Source organism: Scardinius erythrophthalmus, assembly GCF_964197995.2.
Source record: "Scardinius erythrophthalmus genome assembly, chromosome: 12".
Taxonomy (NCBI): domain Eukaryota; kingdom Metazoa; phylum Chordata; class Actinopteri; order Cypriniformes; family Leuciscidae; genus Scardinius; species Scardinius erythrophthalmus.
The window spans coordinates 3,701,313-3,722,689 of NC_138232.1; the positions used below are offsets into that span (position 1 = coordinate 3,701,313).

Consider the following 21,377-nt stretch of genomic DNA (forward strand, 5'->3'; position numbering starts at 1 on the left):
AAGTGTGTTTTAAGAAATATGGTCCAAGGAGACCCATGCCATTTTATTGGTATTGCTATACATTGTTTTGATTATATTGTACAAACCCCTAACATTGAAGATATTCGATACATAACTGCAATGCACAATTGGTAACCAAGGCCACAACGAACTGTTAAAAACAGGGGAAAGCTTTTGCCAACACCACTTAGATTATGGCATAAAATAACAGAAGTAACACACAAAATTTTCAATGTATGCATATAGGATCAATCGAAAGTCAAAGAGCAAACATAAAATTAATAATTATAATAACAATAATTAAAAAAATGGAAACAAAAAGCCTGTAAGAAAAAATACAATTGAGGAAACTCTCGTCATTGAAGTTCAAACATGAAAATGCAGGTTAAGATTGTACCAATATACATTACATTTCTGCTTTTAAGGTGTACCCAAGAATTAGCAGTACCTTCAAAACGTATCTAGACATAAAACTGCTATCAGCGAGTGCCAACTCATGACTAAAAACCATCCCAAGAACATTTTCCATACAAACTGTGCTGTTATTGAATTTAAAGGGCAAGTGGAACAAAAATGCTACATGGCTTTATCAAGTACGGGTATTTGAAACATCAAATCAGACCTAAAAATTCAAGTTTTTAGCTCTCTATGGGGAAAATAAACATGGTTTGATTTTCAGTAGTAGCAAAAGATACCCATGATCTCACTGTTAAAATGGCATAGTTCTGTAAAAACACATGCATAACACCTGGTGCATTCACGTAATCCAAAAGTAATTGTAAAGAAACCGACTTTACATCTAAAGGAAGTTAAAAAAAAGAGATAAGAACTATAACACACAGTTGTGTTGATGTACATGGTGAAATTAATGACTTTCCCTTTTACACTTTAACACCAGGAATACAAAACACTGACGTTCAACTCAAAACTAAAGGATCCGACAGGTAAATGTAGTTGCGAGAGATGGTAAACAGTGCAGGGATGACGTGAAGGTGAAGATAAAAGAAAGAAGAAACAGCTTGAAAATGCAAACATTCTCTTTTGAGGGTTTAAAGCACCAGAAAGTCAGACAGAAATGCAACATTCTCAGATTTAAAAAGACAAAAAAACAAGCAACTCTATCGAGGTATTGTTCCAGGATTAAACGTTTAAAATCTCGATGGGCAGCAACTGTGAAGCCACTTTTCATTGTTTCATTGATCACGTTGTTCACCGTCAGGCTTGACATTTCAACGATCGGACCTTTCCTCAGATCACGCATCTTGAGAAAGCTTCAATGAACAGCAGAGTCAAATACTTTGTAAATAAATTGATCGCTTTATCTATTCCTACTATTTTACGTCGAGAGGTAGTCACAAGGCACTTCAGAGTATCAATCAACTTGTGTTCTTTGAAGAAAGGCACTCAACATTTGGGTCAACTACTCGAAATACTTTAGTACCTGCAAAACGGTTTCCGACGCCTCTTTCTGTTGTTCAAACGACAGGTGTTAAAACATTTTTAGCATCTGCAGAACTGAAATCTTATGTTATTTGGTTTAAGGCCAGGAAAAGGCTTTCAAACTGCAGTGTGTTTTCAGTAAGCCTGTCTTAGTAAAAAAAATGAACGTAAACCCTCTGCTGGCCGACCTGGTCCTCATTTACATATCAGGTGAATCTCATGAAACCTGTCGAGAACATGTCCAGGTCATATTTCACCCCAAAATCAAAAGTAATTTTTCAAAAAAAAACAAAAAACAAAATTCTTCTCATACATATATGAGATAGAGATATATATAGCATAAAGTAATAATTTTATTGCATTATGACAACAATTGAACACATTTCCTCCCAATTCTGAGTAATGTAATGTTAGTAATAATAGTACTGCCTTTATGCTATTTCAACAAAAATCATTGCATTCAAACAGGATGATTTATGTTAGTGTCTTAGAGTAATGAGAACAGCATTTTCTGCTGCATTATGATGATAAGAATTTAGGGAGGCAACATGCTTTATTAAAATAATGTCAAAATGCAACAAAAAAAGTCCTAAAAACAGCCTTTATTCAAAATAGGCATATTGTATATTTTTTACCTTTTGATTTAAGAGTAAAATGAGATTTCTTCATGAGATTCACCCTTCTTATATCACTGTAAAATGCTGCATGCACCACTTATAAACGGCACACATTGTCTTCCATGACATTCTTTCCCATCCACACATTCACATTCCCTCTATGGAGACACAACAAAGCTTAAAAAGACATCTATGATCTGTATATGCAACAAAACCAATGTGACCCATTTTGTATTTAAGGCATTTAAAAACAAATACAAAAAAGTTTTATTTTTTTTTTAAAACAGAGTAATACTATATTTTTTTATGTCCTCAAAGACTCAATCAAAATTCTGCACCCCGGATCAGAACAGAAGCAAAACTTTTGGTTTTGTGTAACATTTTGGCGTATTCCTCCGATGTTTGGACAATTTTGGCATATTCCTCCATATGTGTGACGGAGGGACTGTGCAAAGCAACAGAAGTCTGTTGACAGAACAGCTCGCGGTCGTGCTAGTCCTTAATGAGCCTATAGACGTGGTATTGTGCCCCGTGTTCACTTGTCGACACTTCAAATACAAAGGCTATACACAGTAGTGTCTCCTGGGTTTCCCTGTGGGTCACCACCTGCGAGTCAAACAGAGAAGACAAAAAAATGCAGAGAATTTCTATTACAGAAATATAAAACACTGATTTCATTTTCTAAAAAAGAAACATGTAATGTTTATTTCACACATTTAGGTGTGAGCGATATGACCAAAATCTTATTTCAACAATAAAAAAAAAAAAAAATAAATAAAAATTATATATATATATATATATATATATATATATATATATATATATATATATATATATATATATATATATATTTTTTTTTTTTTTTTTTTTTTGGTATAATATAACTTATTTAATTCATTATTTTAATTAATTAGTTATGGGTAAAGTCAACGTGTTTAAATTATTAACGCATTTAACACACTCACTGATGTACTATTTTATTTAATACTGTGAAGCTGCTTTGATACAATCTGTATTGTGAAAAGCGCTATATAAATAAAGTTGACTTGACTTGACTCATCTTACATTTCATACAGTTGATTGATGACTAACAACAACTCTCTGCATGGTGGAGCCTATTGAATGCAGTTACAACGACCTTATAGATTTTTTAGACCTTTAGTTATATCATGACATAGTTAAGAAATATCACATAATTACTGTTTTCGTCCCGAATAGCACGTTTGGAATTGTGATTTTATACAACAGTTCAATAAATACAATTCAATATTGTGTTATATTTAGACACAATAATGTCTGCTATTGCTCAGTTTTGCCAATGAAAATATTACATATAAAGCCAGAACGATTGTGCGTCTCCGAGCAACACACGGCAGGGTTTCGTCTCTGAATGAATCTGTGTTTTGAGTGAATCAATCGGGTGAACTAATGATTCAAAGGCCCATTCAAGCAGAAAGAGAGCTATTAGGTGTGTTCGACATCGGCTGCGGCTGGATGTAACCGATCGGCGAGAGTAGCCGCGTGCAGGCGGGGAGGAGCTGCAAACGGAGATGTGAAGTCGGACACTTTCTGGTTCCCGTAGTGACCGCTCACGTGGTGTTTGCATACTTTACCACAGCTGAAGTGAAATAAATGCAATATTTGCCAAATAATGTTTTAGAGACATTTTCATTGTCTGTTTGAACAAGAATAAAGTTCAACATAAGCTATATCAATGAAGTGGAGTCTACGTTTTTTAATCAGTTTTATTTTGATAAACATGACACAATATAACATCGCAACTACATGAAAAGAGTGTTTACTGTTATAAAAAACTGATTTGTGCGCTTTAGAGGAACTAAAGGTGTTTGAATAAACACGCAACACATGTGATCGTTGTCATGCGGTGAATCCGGCCAATCGTGGAACAGCTGTGTCGTCATCAGAGCTCCTGCAGCCCAGTGCAGCCGCTCTTGAGAAGCTGCGCTGGCTGAGTTCTTCGACTACTCTCGAATCGCTCTCGCGGTACTTTGATGGCACACGTCACAGTCACGTGGCGTCAGCGCTGGATCAAGTCGGACAAAATTTCTAACCGGCATGCACTGCTTCAAGTCAGCCGCCGATCGGCCTGCGCAGAGCTGCATGAAGTCGAACAAGCCTAATTACTTCATTCCTGAATGAATCCACCATTTGAACAAATCGAATGAATGAATGACTCATTTGTGACTTATTTCTTTAGACATTTACCGCCACCTACTGGTAGTTTTAGTTTCTTAATTAAAGTATCATTTCATAAAAAATAAATAAAATATTTCATATTTCCATAAAAAAAAAAAAACGTAATTTACTCACTATCTTGGCCGTTGAAGCCTGAAAGTTTAAGCGTAATAAAATGTTGAATCAAATAAAATATATATATTTTAAACTTTTGTAGTGTCTATTTGATGCTTTTCTCATTTAACACAATAATGACTTTAAAGTATCTTTTGGGAGTCATTTCTCAGCCAAATTTAATGTGTGATTAATTTACGATTAATTAATCGGCACATCGTGTAATTAATTAGATTTAAAAAATGTAATCACTTGACAGCCCTAATAAAAATAAAACACTGCATAGTCTTCACTGTATGCATTAAATATAAATTGATTCTTATTAAATATACAAATGACAGACAGCAGGTCTATTAAAATAATTAAATAAATGTTAGTTTTGCAAATTTTACTAGATAAATATTTATAATTTTATGTTTCCCATAAATTACAGAAAAAAATATCTGACAAACTATATATTAATTCTCAGTTAATGCCTCGTTTTAAATGTTATGAAAAATACTTTTCATTTCTTTAGGTGGAAATGAACGCTATAAAACAATACAGATAAATATAAACATTCAAAATCAACTATGAATATTCTTGGGCATTTTACCTGTAAGATGGTGAAGTTTTCTAATACGCTGTTCATCATGTATTTCTCAGGCAGGTGCTTGAGCTTGTGGATGAAGTTGATCATATATTCGCACATGGGAGAGCGATGGATGCGATACAAACACTTCCCTCCCTCAACGCGAGCGAACTCCGTCTGTAAATCCAAACAGGCTTTTTTAAAAGAGAAGCACTAGCACTTTTCAGTCATTTTAACGGCGTTGGCGATCACACTCACCTCCACTTTCTCCACCACTTGCTTCCCGAAGGAGCAGACTTTGGTTGAGACGGTGATGGTCATGTTCTCTGAGCTGCTGTACTGACTGCTGACTCCGTAGAAGGAGCCCGGTCCATCCTGGACGCCACTGTTATTCAGATCCGCCTGAGGAATAATACACTCAGTACTGTAGCGCTGCAATATTCACATGAATGTGATTAGAGCTGCACGATTTATCATTAAAAGATTGAGTACTCTAAATGACAATGATTTGGCTATGTCTATTAAACCTTTGACAAGTACGATCAAAACGAACATTCAAATCGGCGTTGGCATGTATATCCCTAATGCGCCAGAGAAACGAGGGCGCCGCCATCTTTATTATATTGTCTTTGACCTTCCGTTTTTGCAGTCGCTCTGTATATTTCTATGGCTTTGCTGTCGAGGAATAATTAGCTTTTGAAGTGGATTTACTTAATGTAAAGTTAACGAAAGTTATCATGAGGATTGTAATGTTTAAAGCAGATGTCTTAACAAATGTCAGTCGACCGGGAAGATTTTACACACGCAAAATCGCTGTGAAAATACAGACCGGAAGACAAAAGACAACGAGCGCAGCGCTGAAAAGGGGCGGGGCTACATACGATCTATAGGAATGAAACGACTGCACAATCAGTCTTTTCACAGTATCATTATTTCTGTGTTACAATAATTTTAATTATTACAGAAGTGCTGGGATAAAAGTTTATAGTTTGGATATAACTGATGTCTACGGTAGCGAGCAAAATAGAGTAAATCACTTTTTGAAAGTAACTTGATGCTTTAAATAAAGAGTGTATCAAGTACATCATTACACCAGTAGGTGGCGCTGAGTGACTGAAATGTTTTTATTTCTTACTGAATCATTCGTTCAAGATTTTCTTTAAAAAACGCTGATCGATCCAGTAATGGAACAAGTGAAGTCTTTATGAGCGAGTCATTGAATCACTCACTAAACAGATATATATATATATATATATATATATATATATATATATATATATATATATATATATATATATATATATATATATATATATATTAGAGGTGGGCATAGATTAATTTTTTTAATCTAGATTAATCTAGATTAATTTTGAAATTAATCTAGATTAATCTAGAATAAAATGGCTCATTTGAATTCTGCCGAAGGCATTCAGAATATGCGTGCTACCCAAATAATGACTATAAAAGTAGGCTAAGTCTTTGAGAACGGGTTTCTCAAGCCAGGTGGCGCATTAGACCAGGGGCTCATCTCAGGAACTGTTTCCAAAATGCATCACAAACTGCTTGAGAAAGCTGTTCTACTCATAGACTGTAAAAGGTTACTTCTGTACTGTTACCGTCCATAGGCAACATAGGCCTATGTTATTATCAACTACTATAGGCTATCAATTAGGGATGGGCGATATGGCCTAAAATCTATATTTTGATATACATTGCAGCCTTTTGCGATAACGACATACAGTATATTATAATAAAACCATTACAGAACAGGTTACACAGACCCTGCTAAACAACTGCTCATTTTTTTTAAAGGGTATATGTAGTTTTGAGAAAATATATTGTGCAAAACTGTAAGTATACAACATAATTTTGCTGATAAATAAAATTTAAGTACACTAGCTGCAGAGATCTTAAGTAGGTCTAATGTTTATTATAGCTTTGAGCTTATGAAACCCCAAATTTAAAGTTATAATATTGTCTAACTGATGTCTTTTCAGTTAAAAAGAAACACAACAACGATTCTTTAAATCGGGCGTAGACAGAGATTATGTGTTAACGTTACACCACTAAGATATATTGGATTGAGAATAATACGCGCGCGCTGGTATTCAGTGATATCAGTTTCAGTTTCGTTTTGAATTTGAGGTGGTAGAACGGATTAGTCGTGTGTTAACTTACCGAACCGTTACCCCACACACTCGGATAGTTTGCTGCTGTTTGTCGGACGGCTTAAATCCGAACCAAGTCCAAATAATGGACGTTGCAGTTTTCACTTTCAGCCGTGTTTACTTAAGATGACGACGAATATGCGTTGCAGCCGGGTTTACCTCGCGGCCGCGGGTAGATTGCGTCATCATAGCTTGTGTAGTAGAGCCATCTCCCAACCCAACTTGGGGAATAGATTAACGGCGATATTTTTTTATCGCGCGATAAGAGTCTCGCGTTAACGCAGCGCGTTAACGCCGATAACGGCCCACCACTAATATATATATTTATTTATTTATTTTTTATTCAAATTAAATATTATTTAAATAGACTGCAGTGATTAACATTTTGTCAGAACCTCTAGTAAATCATGTTATTTTGTTTAGTCTATTAAGAATTGTGGGAGAATATATATAGTAGGGCTGGGTAAAAAATATCGATTTCTCGATTTTAAACGATTCTCATTTTTACAAACAGATATCGATTCTTAAATCCTAAGAATCGATTAGTCATCCTGTTTTCAGTTGATGAATGAATGAATGTAACATTGTAGCGCGCATCCCATCCAATAAATCGCAATAATCTTTGTGCTTTGTTACTATTGATATGAAACAAAGTCTCAGATTTCAAATTACGTCCATTTTCTTACGAAATTCAAAAACATAAATACCGTTTTTTCGCTGTGCGTGAGATCGCTCTGGCTCTGCTCAAGAGAAGCACATGATCTTCTCTTCCGCCTTAATAATACCAGTTTCCGCGCGAAATAAACATGAATGAGCATCTGAAAGTGTGTTAAAAGATAGAGCACAACTTATCGAAATCCGTATCATGTGACATGGAATCGCTCAATCAGTGTTTCAACCGTGGAAAGACGTCAGTAAATCAGCTTGTAAACAATGTCATGTAACGTCACATTTACTTCAGAAAAACCATATCCAGTGACCATAAACTCCCATAGTTTACAGCATTAGTTAAGAGGTTTGTTTTTTTTTTGAGAAAATTTGCCATGTATTGTACCTGATATCCAAAATAATCAATATTGAATCGAATCGAATTGCAAGCTTGTGAATCGAAATCAGTGATTAATATTTTGTCAGAACCTCTAGTAAATCATGTTATTTTGTTTATTCTATTCAGAATTGATCTAGATTTAAAAAAAATAAAATAGAAAAAAAATCACGCTTCTCAATTTACCCAGAATCGTGCAGCTCTAAATTAGATGTATCTGATGTGACGCACCCAAAATTTGACAAGAAAGAACGCGTTTTGAGGGCCCTTCTCGTACAGCTCTTTGAGTCCTCCCTTCTTCTCAGGGAACTTGTCGTAGATCTGTCGGATGTCCACCGCCTCCAGCAGAGGGTCGCTGTAGGAAGGGTTGGTCTGGCCAATGTGAACAAACAGGTGTTTGCTGTACTGTAAACAGAAATGCAAAATATATTGTTATTAAAGTTAATTTCATTTAAGAGTAGTCTGTATTTCTGTATGCAACTTCACTATTGGTTTTAATAAAAGTGCTAAACTATACACCCCATCTGCTTTATCTGTCTTTTAATTTTTAATGAGGGATGCAAAATAAAAATTTAATGTGCTACAAAAACAACTGAATTAATTAAAATATCTTCAAATCATTAGGAATACGTCCAGGTCATATTTCACCCCAAAATCAAAGAAAAATTATTATAAAAATATTTCAGTAACGATTTACAATAAGGTTTCATTAGTTAACTACATTACTTAACATGAACTAACAATGAACAATGCTTCTGCATCATTTATTAATCTTAGCAAATGTTAATCTCAGAATTTACTGATACATTTTCAAATCAAAAGTTGATCTATTAACATTAGCTAATACACATAAATGTAAAAAATGTATTAACTAACAAAGGATAATAAATGCAGTTAAAATATAGTTAATGTTAGTTAATGCATTAACTAATGTTAACAAATGAGACCTTATTGTAAAGAGTTACCAACATTTCTTTATGCAAAAAAATAAATAAAAATTTAATACATTTATTTATGCATTCTGATGACAATTTAAGCACAAAAATTAAGATTTTTATCATAGACTTTATGAGTATTCAAAATAACATTTTACTGTATAAAAACAAATGAATTAACTAAACAACATTATACATAATGTCACCTCCAAAGCTAAAGGCAATCCAAATATTATGAAATTCATGTTAATCCAGCTTTTTACTCAAAACTGTTATAATGATAATATACTTTTGAAATGAAATTAAAAATTTTGTTTAAATGAGAGGAATGCAAACCAAAAGCATTTCCACTACTTTTCAGCCTCTCCTCTGTGGATAAGCACATGTGGGTCGAGAGCTCGTCTCTACTCACAGAGTCCTGGTCCTGCGGGACCTCCATGAACGCGGAGTACTCCAGAAGACGCAGTTTTGAGGAGGCGATGGTGCGATCCTGCCACACGGGCACTGCGGTGGCAACCGGCGGGGGGGGAGGGGCCAGAGGCTCGTATGCTGGACAAACACAAGGGGGCGCCAGTTAGACTCAACCACAGACATACCCCGAGAAGAAATGGTGTCAGGCGTGAGCTGTGCTCGAAATGGACTACTAGTGTACTAGTACACTTACATGATAAGGGTTGAACAGGTCCTGATAGGTTTGGGTAAGAAGTTTGTGCAAATGGCTTGATGCTGAAAAAGTATTCAGGATTTGTTAGAATCAAATTCAAGTTATTATTTAAAGTTATTTACTTAGGTTAAACATTCTCTTATTAGGGTTCCCACAGTTTCTGACCATTTCCAATCATGTTTGACTACTTTTGATTCAGATTGATTAGTTAATCAATCATTTAGACTTGATCAGTTCAAATGAATCAATTGGAAAGAACTGACTCAAAAGAATCGCAAATCGAATATCACTATGGCTTATAAACAAGTTTTATGCTAGACAAGAGCAATATCTAGCTGATTAGAGCAGAGCATAGCTAGAAAATGTTTATTAATTACAGAAATGGTCATGACTTATATTATTAAAAAATATCTCTGAAACTAAATCAAATATTTCTTGTCCATACATTTATTAATTCGGTATATAGCCGTTTAATACATAGGACAGTGAACAAAAAGCCAGGTATACTGTATATTATGACTAACTAATTAATTTCCATAACTTTTCAAGTCCTACAAAACACAAATTCCCTGCTATCTTCTTGTTGTCCATGACTGTGGGAACCCTTTCTTATGCACTGAAATGTTTTTGGTTGGTATACAAGGTGGTATATTTCACACCTTGAAAATTCACTTATCCCACAACTGTTCGTTTCGGCCGTATCAGCTAAGCGTAAGTTCACCTACTTCAGTGAGCGAGTGCAACATGGCAAAAGTCACGTGCGCAGGCTCACGTCTGATAACACACATGCTCGAGAGATCTCAACAGAGGCTTGAGACCACAGAGCCCATGATGTAGAGAGGAATTCGTTTAGCATGTTGCCAATGAATAAGACTGGGAATCAAAATTTGGGAAGCGAAGCAATGGGAATTTTAATGCACCGCTTCTGAATCTACAGTAAAATCTAACCAAGTTTTATCACAGCTGTGAGCTTGAAATTTGATCCGAATGTGATGAGAAAGAGTGGCCATCATAAAATAGTTAGGGCAGCCTTTTAAAAAGCCCCTTTCACACAGCGCGCTGATCCCGGGAAAATGCTAGAGTGCCTTCTGTGTGAACGCAAACGTGTTACGGGATTAATGCCGGGATCGATGCCGTGATGGGGACCTAGTAACATTGCCGGGATTGGTCCCGGAACGTGCCCTGTGTGAACAAAATCCAGGACCAATGCCGTAAAAGTGTGTTTTGTTGCTCTTAGAAGAAAGTTTGTGTTCGTCATCAACAAAGAAAGAACGAAAAAATGTGTGCAAACTGGAATGAAGCCGAGACCAGGAGCTCCTTACTATCCGCGCTGAAGCTGAGAGCGTTCGCCAGCTTTGTGGAACGGTACGCGATGCGTTAGTGTACGACTGAATCCGGGAAAAAAATGCTCAGACGTGGTTTCTCGAGAACGAAAGCACAGATTATTAGTAAGAATATCGCTGCGTAAAAATATCCATCAAGTGCACGTCTACAATGGAAAGAGCGGTAGCGGAAGATTAGACTGGCCTTTCCACAACACATCCTGACGTCACGTGTCTTAACGGGATCTTTACGGGATGTGTGAGAACGCACTCACAGATTCCGGAAAATCACCGGCAGTGTGAATGAACCAAAATCAAACCATCCCGGGACACATTATCCGTATATTTTCCGGAATCTCGGTGTGAAAGGGGCGTAATGGTCAACTATGTGTTAATCGGCTTGGTCAACGAAAAAAATCCACAGAAATTGCCGAAGTCATCTAGTGACAGATCGTTAACACGGCTAATGTGGTAATACAGTATGTCGGGCAGGAAAATTCAAAGTGTGGGAACATATCGAGATGGTAAAGAATGACCACAAAAAGGTGATATGCGAACTTAAACATGATCTATCATTTAAAACTTGTAAGTAGTAACCTAACGTTAGCCGCTTTACATGGCCGCTCGCATTAACGTTAACATATATAAATGTATTTCTCACGACTAATGGCTTGATTGAACAACTAACAGTCAACTAGGAAAATCTTTTCCCCACACATTTAACCAATGAATTTACATTACTTTCTCAGTTGATCGTTCAATAACATTGTACTTACAAATAGAAATCTCTAGCCAATTAAATATTTTATTCTTAGATTCTAAGCATAACTAGAATCACTGGTAACACTTTACAATAAGGTTTCATTAGTTGACTACAGTAGTTAACATGAACTATTAATGAACTGCACTTCTACTGCCTTTATTCATCTTTGTTAATGTTAATTTGAACATTTACTAATACATTATTAAAATCAAAGATTGTATTTGTTACCATTATTTAATGCACTGTAAACATGAACAAACAATGAACGGCTGTATTTTTATTAACTGACGTTAATAAAGATAAACAAATACAGTAATAAATGTATTGACAATGGTTAGTTAATACATTAACTAATGCAACCTTATTGTAAAGTGTTCCCGAATCATTTATATTATGCTTCCATAACATTATGATTTTAATCATTTGTTTAGTTTTTCCAAGCACAGGGAGTTCCCAAATATTTCTTGGTTTTCAGAAATAGAAATTGAACACTGAAAAAAAAAAAATATTAGACAAAAATCTTACAAAACTTAAATGAAAATTAGAGATGATGCCTTAGCAGCGAACTGACATAAATAAGTTGAAGTACTAACATTCAAATAAAAAGCTTAAAAATTAAGACTGAATAAAAATATTTTAAAATATTAATAAAAATGACAAAAGCACATACATTTACTTAAACTAAAAATTTACAAATAAAAGCTAATTCTAAATAAATGCTAAATACTATAATAGTATCCAAATAATACTAAAACAACAGCGTCTCAAACTCATGATTATTGAGTCACTATTTTGACTTAAGTTGGTTAAGTGTAACTGGAACCTGAATTACAATCGTTCAATCCGTCACGATTCCCATCTCTAGCAGTGAGGCAGTGCTAGCTAAACATCAGTTCAAGCTCTGTGGAGGGAACTTACGCGTAGCTGGTGCGGCCAAGCCCAGGACTTCTCCCTGGGTTGTGCTTAAGAACCAGCCTGATACATAAAAACGTGATCCATTAAATATGCCAGATACACAAACACACCGAGAAACACAATGTATGAGTTCATGAGTTACTCACTCCTGAGAGGGTCCAGGTTGACCCGGGATGGGGGTCGGCCAGAACTGGAAAACAAAACAACGAAAACAATCAAATCACTTCATAATTTGTTGGAATAGTTTTAAGTGGAAGTAAGCATCCGAAGCGTACTCGTGCAGATGGAGGGTAAGGGGACTGTGGAAGAGGAGGAAGAGAGGTCTTGATCAGACTCGGAGACACGATCTGAGCGGAGGAGAGCGCCGCCATGTTCTGGAGAGCCTTGTCTTTGGACGCTTGATCCTGAGGAGACGGAGACCCACGTGAGCGGAATAAACCAGGAGAAAATACAGAAAAATTCATGGCAATTTTACTGTTAATTTTAATGCAAAGCAGCCTGCTGATTTATGACAAAGCAAGATAAAAGCATTAGAGAAAGGGGAAATAATAGGAAATCAGAGAGAACCAAATGATTCGCATTTCCAGTGTTTGCAAGACAGCAAAAGAAATGTGTTAAAGTTTCGGGTGAGTTGATGTTTTAAGGCTTCACGTGTGTTAGGGCTGTCAAATTAAAATGCGAATTTAAAATATGTCGAATTTGAAATAAAAATCCACATTCGAAAGATGCCGCTGCATTGTTTATTCAAAACATTGCATAAATAGAGAAGTTCAATGCGTCAAAACCATAACCAAACCCGTTCGTACATAAAGCATTTTCTGTGCTGCTTTTCCATTGTTTTCTATGGAAACAAGCGCTAGATGGACATCCTTGAACGTTGCACTCAGAGATGCTACGTAAAGTTAAAAGAAGTTCAACTTTTAAAAAACATTGTGGGTTTTTCCCATTCCACTGCATCTGAAAAAAGTACTTTGTGTGATCGGCGCTTTGTATCTTTGTATTAAGCTATGAATAAATGCATAATTGTTTATGCAATTTACAGAATTATATTTGATTTGCAGACGTCATTTTAAACGTTATGCACTTTTTTGTACAGACAGTCCTGCTTTCATTTCATTGCTTTGAATAAACAATTTAATGCGATGCATTAATATTTTGCTCATTGCGCCCTCTTGTGGCCTCAGGAGACAAGCCAAAAGCTTTTCCCCTAACTGAAATTATGCCTTATAAGTTAAAATATAATTAGAATATGTGACCCTGGATCACAAAACTAGTCATAAGTCGCACGGGTATATTTGTGGCAATAGCCAACAATACTGTATGGGTTAAAAATATAGATTTTTCTTTTATGCCAAAAATCATTAGGATGTTAAGTAAAGATCATGTTCCATGAAGATACTTTGTACATTTCCTACCGTAAATATATAAAACATTTATTTTTGTGAGTGAATGCAGCACAATCGCCAACATAAATGGACAACTTTAAAGGCGATTTTCTCAATGTTTCGATTTTTTTGCACCCACACATTACAGATGTTCAAACAGTTGCATCCCGGCCTATCCTAACAAACCAAACATCAATGAAAAGCTTATTTAATCAGCTTTCATATGACGTATAGATCTCAATTTCAAAATTGTGACCCATGTGACTGGTTTTGTGGTCCAGGGTCACATATTAGTAATATTTAGGTATACAATTTGAATTTAGTTTTTAAGCCATTTTGACAGCCCTATCACATGACTTTTCTTTCAGCTGAACACGAAAATCAACACGTATCCTTGCATCTCTGCAGCATAAAGGCGGATTTAGATGGTTAAATGGATGCAAGAAAAAAATCAATACAGTGTGCAAACAGACGTCAGAAAGAAGACCAATCACAAGTCAGTATGCAAATTTGATGATGCCATTGCTGTCGGTAGCGTTTTTAGAGCGCTGAACATTCTAACAATGCAAGTCCTACAAAAAGTAGGTCTATAAAGTCTATAGAAATTAAAATTATACAGCATATCTAAGGCTGAAACTATCATTAAGCTGTTCAGGTTGAATTTAGCCCAAAAGTTTAATAGTTCAGGTAGTGGTTTAGAACAAAACCCTAAGCATAATGTTTAAAGAACATCAATTCAGTGCTGCCCTGCAAACACTATAATCATGTGGCTACTTTGATAATCAGTTATTGTAATTGGATATTGAACATGCAGTTTTTCTATAAGCCTCTCAAAATCATGTATAACTAGCATCTCTGGTTTTCAATTTTAATGAGAAGGAAAAAAGCACAAGCAATACAGATATCTGACAGATATCAATTACAGCACAGCCAACAAAGCAACAGCAACAGCCAGGGATACGTCAAACAAACCACTTTCAAGTTCTGTCTTTAAGCTCACAGTCATTCACCTAAAACATCCTTCATCAAGGATATTAAATTATGCCCCATCAAAAACAAGCCTCACAAATGAAAGCAGAATTTAACTATACGTTTGGCATGAAATTCCTGTTTTCCAAAGGCTGAGCGTGAAGCATGTCACTTTGCATCACAATAAATTAATGAGGATAATAAAAAGACTCGGAAGCATGACCACAATAAGTGGTGGCTCACAATTAAGTTTCTTGAATTTATAGAGCCTGCAGTACATCATAAAACGGAGGGACGACATGGAAACTTCAGAGAGCAAAACGGCCAGGCACATTATTTACACAAGAATTATGAGCAATCTATGCACACCGCAGGGCCGGAGAAGAGGACTTTATAATGGCAGTGCTGAATGTAAGCTGAACCTGTGCAGGACAGCCAAGCAAAGCGAAGCAAAAATCAAGTCAACAATAATTCGCACAATTCAAATCCACACTTACCAAGTTCATGGCCTGAATCAAAAGAAAGAAAGACCATTAGTACAATATTTTGAGAGCAATTTCACTAAACCTATTGTTTCTGACAGAAAATAAAATCTTTGGATGTACACTAACTACATAAACTAGTCACAGTCAATTCTATTCTAGATATTCTGGGACTATCTTCTAGCACTTAAAATGGTTTGTAAGTGTGATTTTTTCTTTTAAAGAAAATATGCGCCTATGAACAGCTTGCACAAAAACGTACCACATACTGCAAGTCCATTTGTTCAATGTTTTCAAAATCTACCTGAACAAAAACATATCTAATAAGCACTCATAATAAAAATACTGTGCATTTCTGAAAAGAATTTACTGCTGTCTTGTAGTTCATGTATACACTGGCAGGTGGCGCTAAACACTAACATCTAAAATGCAACCAGAATAAAACATGAAAAAGTTGTCAAAAACGCTGCATTGCAATTAATGCAAATTCGTTATATTAATGTTTAGAATTCATTATGTTTGTGAAAATTATGTTTATGCAATTTCACACAAATGCAATTTAATTTCACACAAAAAAAACTCTAAAAACAACAACAACAACAACAACAACAACAAGTCATTTTGTCGGGATCTTATTCAAACGTTGTTTTTCCAAATTAACACACAATTTAAAAAAAGTAAGTTCTGTAAAACATTGTTTTTTTTTAATGATTAACAGACCTATTCATTTATATGCCAGGCCAGTTCATTTTAATAAGATTTAATTTAATTTCAACAAGTTTAAGTCTCGGTCAGCCTTATCACAACATAATCTGCACAAAAATTATTTCGGTCGAGCGCTAATCCGCAGTACTTTGTCTAATCTCAGACAGATTTTACTAGGCCTGTCACGATAATCAACATATCAACTTGTCGCACGATATATGGACATTTAAAAATGTAAACTCAACAGGTATGAAATATGATCAGTAAGAGGAAAACACTGTTAATGAGAAGATGAGCAATGGACTGCTGCAGGTTAGTGGGGAAATATATTTGTTTTTTTATGCAGAATGCACAGTTGGAAAGAATATTTATAGAAACATTTCAGCAGGTTCAAGAAAACTCATGTTAAAGCAGAGAACATAATACATTGTTTTAATGAATTGACAGCCATAAAATGTAGTAATAATCTGCGTTCTCATTTATGTAGGTGCGCTGAACGCTGTTACCAGAAACTCCTGAGATGTTATAAGTAGCACGCTGAAGTAGTTGTGCAAGTAGTCCATTCTAGTATCTAAATATTCTTAAGAATTAAAAGTTTGTTTGTCATTTGAAACTGTGTAGGCCTACTTGCATTATTATGCTGTTATATTATATGTATATTATATATTATGAATATATATCCACTAGGGATGCACCGATATGAAGATTTTGGCCGATACCGATAACCGATAACTCATTACATTTGAAAGCCGATAACCGATATATTGACCGATAAATCTAAATCCAAATTTGTAATTACTTTTTGAGAGCCTGATTACAAAAACAAAAGTTTCACTATTAAAAGCCATATCCCAAAACACAATTATAATGTTCTCATTATAATTTTATGAAGCCGATATCGCAGCACATAACTGTATTTTCCTTATTTGAAGTGATTCCAATCATATTTCAAGCAATTTAAAGCCATCATGGTGAACAGTGCGAATCTGAAGAGTCTCAGCTGAAGGAAATAATTAATTATTTATCGGCTTTAACATATCGGACACATTTTCTTATCAGGCTGATAACGATAACATTAAAAATTAGCATATATTGTCCGATACCGATACGGTGGCTGATATATCCTGCATCCCTAATATCCACAAAAAAGTAGTTTCATCATGACAGGCCTAGATTTTACAGGTGAAAACTGTGTATTGGTGACAGACACATGGAGTCTGGATGCAAGGAAAGGAAGGTTGAGAAAACAGTGAGCCTCAGGAAAGCCAACAGGCAAAGATCTCAGCCAATCATGCACTTTCAGCCTCTATGACATTCAGCAGCACCAAACGCAAAGCACTACGCTACTCGACACAGGTTTGAGCCTCCGTAGCACTTCTATCTTAGTATTTTCACCAAATACTGATGCAAACACTCGTGTCTCTGGATTTCATTCAGCCAACAGATTCCTGGAACTTACAGCGATCTCTCATTGGTTTGTGCAAAGGCAAATGCCATTAAGCCCCGCCCCACCCGCAGGAAAGCGCATACCTTCAGCTTTGACTGTATCTCGCGAGATTTTCTCCGGGCAAGAACCTGCAAATGGCTAGAAACCTGCAGAACAGAAAAGCCAAAGAGGAAGAAAAGAAAAAGAGGAGGTAGAAGAGGAGAAAGAGAGAGACGCCGTAACCAAAGAGGGAAACGATGCGCCACTGCGTTTCAAACCTACCTTTATACCTGCTTGATACTCTCGAACTTTCTTCCGTGCTAACACCTGTATGTGACTAGACACCTGAAGAATTTTGAGACAGTTTAACAAAAAACACATGCACAGCCACATCACAACACTATTTCACCTACAACTGAAAACTGTCATTAAATCCCATTGTTGTAAGGCAAACTAATATTTAATGTGATCAGTAGTATACATATATAAAGTGCATGTTGTGTGAACATTGAATACCTGTTTTCGTGTGCGGGTTTTGCCTGTTCTCAGCTTGATGTATCTGGCAATAAGCTCATTGCGACCTGAGGGGGGGGGAAAAAGTTAAAGTTTCAGTCACCAAAAGGTGGCGACAAAAGCAATGAAAGTGGTGCATATATCTCTCAACAACACTTGCAGACTTCATTACTTTTCTATTTGTGGTTTTCAGTCTCATGAAGTAAAGTTTTTGCCTTTTTATATTAGATTTGCCTTCAAACGATGGGGGAAAAAACAAGCTTTAAACTGGACCATTTTATTACCACTGCACTCAGTCATGTGGTAATAAACGCATTATCTGTAAAACCTTTAACAAGGATAAAAAAGTGACCATTCTGAATGCTCTATATAACATGCATAAAGTAATCATGTGAACATTATATATATTAATTCATTGGCTATTAAAGTTTCACAGCATCATTATTCAGGTTAAAAAAACGTAACTAAACCCCGTAAGATTTTTCTAAAAACAACTTAAGATTTGGTTTGAGTTTGCTTAGATTTTGTTTACTGTAAAAGACAAAAATAAAAATAAAAAATTGTAGTGTGAATATACCATGCTCTATATTCGACATTTTTGTGTAATATAATATGGCAATTTAAGCAGAAACCACCAATTTCAGTATCACAAAAAACTAATACTAGCCTAACTTAAAAAATAAAAATAAAAACTCAAGCTTACTGAAGACAAATAAACAGTCAGTGATAAAATAAGAACAAATAAAATAATTACAGGCAATAGGACAAAAAAACAAAACAAAGACAACTAAAATAGACCTACCTGAAAAACTTCAAGCGCTAAATAAGAAACGCTACATAAATTGTATAAAGTAATCAAATGTATAAAAAAAAACAATGCATGATCTTCACTGTGTAAATTAAATATACATTTGTTCTTATTAAATTTACAAAAAGTGATTTAGTCAAGAGCAGTGAGAGATTTTTTATATCTCTTTTCTTGCTTGATTAACATGAATGACAGGAATATTAGGCTTCTATCACTTTAAAAACTCCTCAGATCCAATATACTGTTACAGATGCGTTTCCTTTCTCAACTGTGTTTCTGTTCACTTAAAGGGATAGTTCACTTTGAAATTAATTTTTGATATGTTTTAGCTTACCTCAAGGGCATCCAAGATGTAGGTGTCTTTGTTTCCGCAGTAGTTTCAATTTTGATATTTTTAGGTCAAACCGTTCTTGTCTGTCAGTCATATAATGCAGGTCGATGGTCACTGTTTCAAAACACAAGCACAGAGTCCAAATTAAAACAATTCCCCATCGTCCAAATGAAACAATTCCCCATCATAAGTACACATTGATGGCCTAAGACACGAAACGAGCGGTTTGTGTGAGAAAACGAACAGTATTTATATCGTTGTTATCTCTTGAAAACAACACACGTCCAAATGATCTGACGGCGCGGGCGGGTATAGATATATTCATAGATGTCGCCTTGGCTACGGTTTCGTTCCAATGAACTGCAGTAGCCAAGGCGACATCTATGAATATATCTATACCCGCCCGCACCGTCAGATCATTTGGACGTGTGTTGTTTTCAAGAGATAACAACGATATAAATACTGTTCGTTTTCTCACACAAACCGCTCGTTTCGTGTCTTAGGCCATCAATGTGTACTTATGATGGGGAATTGTTTCATTTGGACGATGGGGAATTGTTTTAATTTGGACTCTGTGCTTGTGTTTTGAAACAGTGACCATCGACCTGCATTATATGACTGACAGACAAGAACGGTTTGACCTAAAAATATCAAAATTGAAACTACTGCGGAAACAAAGACACCTACATCTTGGATGGCCTTGAGGTAAGCTAAAACATATCAAAAATTAATTTCAAAGTGAACTATACCTTTAAGACATAAATGACTATTTACAAGGATACTTGCAAAAATGGCATTTTGACACATACAAGTGTGTATTTAACACACGTTAAGCGACGAGAATACTTTTTGTGCGCAAAAACAAACAAAAATAACGACTTTATTCAACTATCTGTGTGGGCCTCTGAGTGAGTTCACGCAGTGTAACAGCGTTACAGAACGTAGGCTCACCATTGGCCGACGCTGGTCATGTGTGTGATGCTGGCCAATAGTGAGCCTACGTTCTGTAACGCTGTTACACTGCGTGAACTCACTCAGAGGCCCACACAGATAGTTGAATAAAGTCGTTATTTTTGTTAGTTTTTGCGCACAAAAAGTATTCTCGTCGCTTGATAAACTTATGGTTGAGCCACTGTAGTCACTTGGAGTATTTTACCGATGTCTTTACTAACTTTTCTGGGATGGCAGATGAAATTACATAGAAGCCTATGAAAGAGTGAGCCAGCTCTCAGATTTAAAAAAAAATTCTTAATTTGTGTTCCGAAGAAGAACGAAAGTCTTAAAGGTTTGGAACAACATGGGGGAGAGTAATTACTGACAGAATCTTCATTTTTGGTTGAACTAACCCTTTACGTAGTTATTAAGAGAATGCACCAATTGTTTTTGTTTTACTCTGAGGCGGAAACAGGCTTCCACAGCAGAGAAAGCGCTGCACTGATTTGAGTTTGGTGTCTGTACACCCTTCCCCAGACACACCCTCTCTCTCCCTCGCTCTCTCTGAGCCTCCGCATTCCTCGCATTCCACTGCGCCTGTGACATCTGCCCCACACAACTTGATTTGATGAGGGCAACAGCCTGGAGCATGCGTTCAGAGAGCGAGAGAACGGCCTGAAAAAAAGCGAGGGAGAGAGAGAGAGAGAAACAAAGAGCTTTGCTGTCTCTGCCAACAACTGGCAGCTGAAGATCGTCCTACCAAACGGACACCCACACCTGCCACGAACCACCCCTGCAGGAGGCACAGAATAACACAGACCCCTGTGTCCCATATTCTGCTCTCCTAGCTCTGATTCCCTCATCAGGTTTCCTCTCAACCTTTGCTCTTTGAGTGTGTCTGTAAAGGAAGTTCAGGCAAGAGTGTTTCGGTTCCGGAATAACACCTGATAACTTCTTGGTGTGGTGTGGTGCGGTGTGGTGTAGTGGTCAAACCTCATATATGGTCACTGGAAGGTTGCTGCTAGATCAATCCCTGCAAGGAATGGGCTGTGATCCACTAATCAAACTACAATCA

The 21,377-nt window shown here is 36.0% G+C and overlaps 1 protein-coding gene across 8 annotated transcripts in view; it reads right to left on the reverse strand.

The window, feature by feature from the left end:
- The window catches only part of tead3b (TEA domain family member 3 b), a 50,033-nt gene continuing 28,656 nt past the window's right edge, over nucleotides 1-21,377 (reverse strand). Inside the window, exons 2-13 of one of the 8 annotated variants that reach the window (XM_081381243.1) lie at nucleotides 18,234-18,298; nucleotides 17,822-17,884; nucleotides 15,602-15,613; nucleotides 13,026-13,154; nucleotides 12,897-12,940; nucleotides 12,754-12,810; nucleotides 9,751-9,812; nucleotides 9,499-9,635; nucleotides 8,383-8,556; nucleotides 5,197-5,340; nucleotides 4,963-5,115; nucleotides 1-2,663 (exon numbers count right to left, since the gene is read on the reverse strand). In XM_081381243.1, the coding sequence (XP_081237369.1) occupies nucleotides 2,550-2,663; nucleotides 4,963-5,115; nucleotides 5,197-5,340; nucleotides 8,383-8,556; nucleotides 9,499-9,635; nucleotides 9,751-9,812; nucleotides 12,754-12,810; nucleotides 12,897-12,940; nucleotides 13,026-13,154; nucleotides 15,602-15,613; nucleotides 17,822-17,884; nucleotides 18,234-18,298 (1,154 nt within the window). In that variant the 3' untranslated portion in view covers nucleotides 1-2,549. Of the gene's footprint in view, nucleotides 2,664-4,962; nucleotides 5,116-5,196; nucleotides 5,341-8,382; nucleotides 8,557-9,498; nucleotides 9,636-9,750; nucleotides 9,813-12,753; nucleotides 12,811-12,896; nucleotides 12,941-13,025; nucleotides 13,155-15,601; nucleotides 15,614-17,821; nucleotides 17,885-17,999; nucleotides 18,063-18,233; nucleotides 18,299-21,377 lie in introns of all 8 variants that reach the window. The other 7 variants (XM_081381242.1, XM_081381244.1, XM_081381245.1 and 4 more) reach the window with 7 other exon arrangements.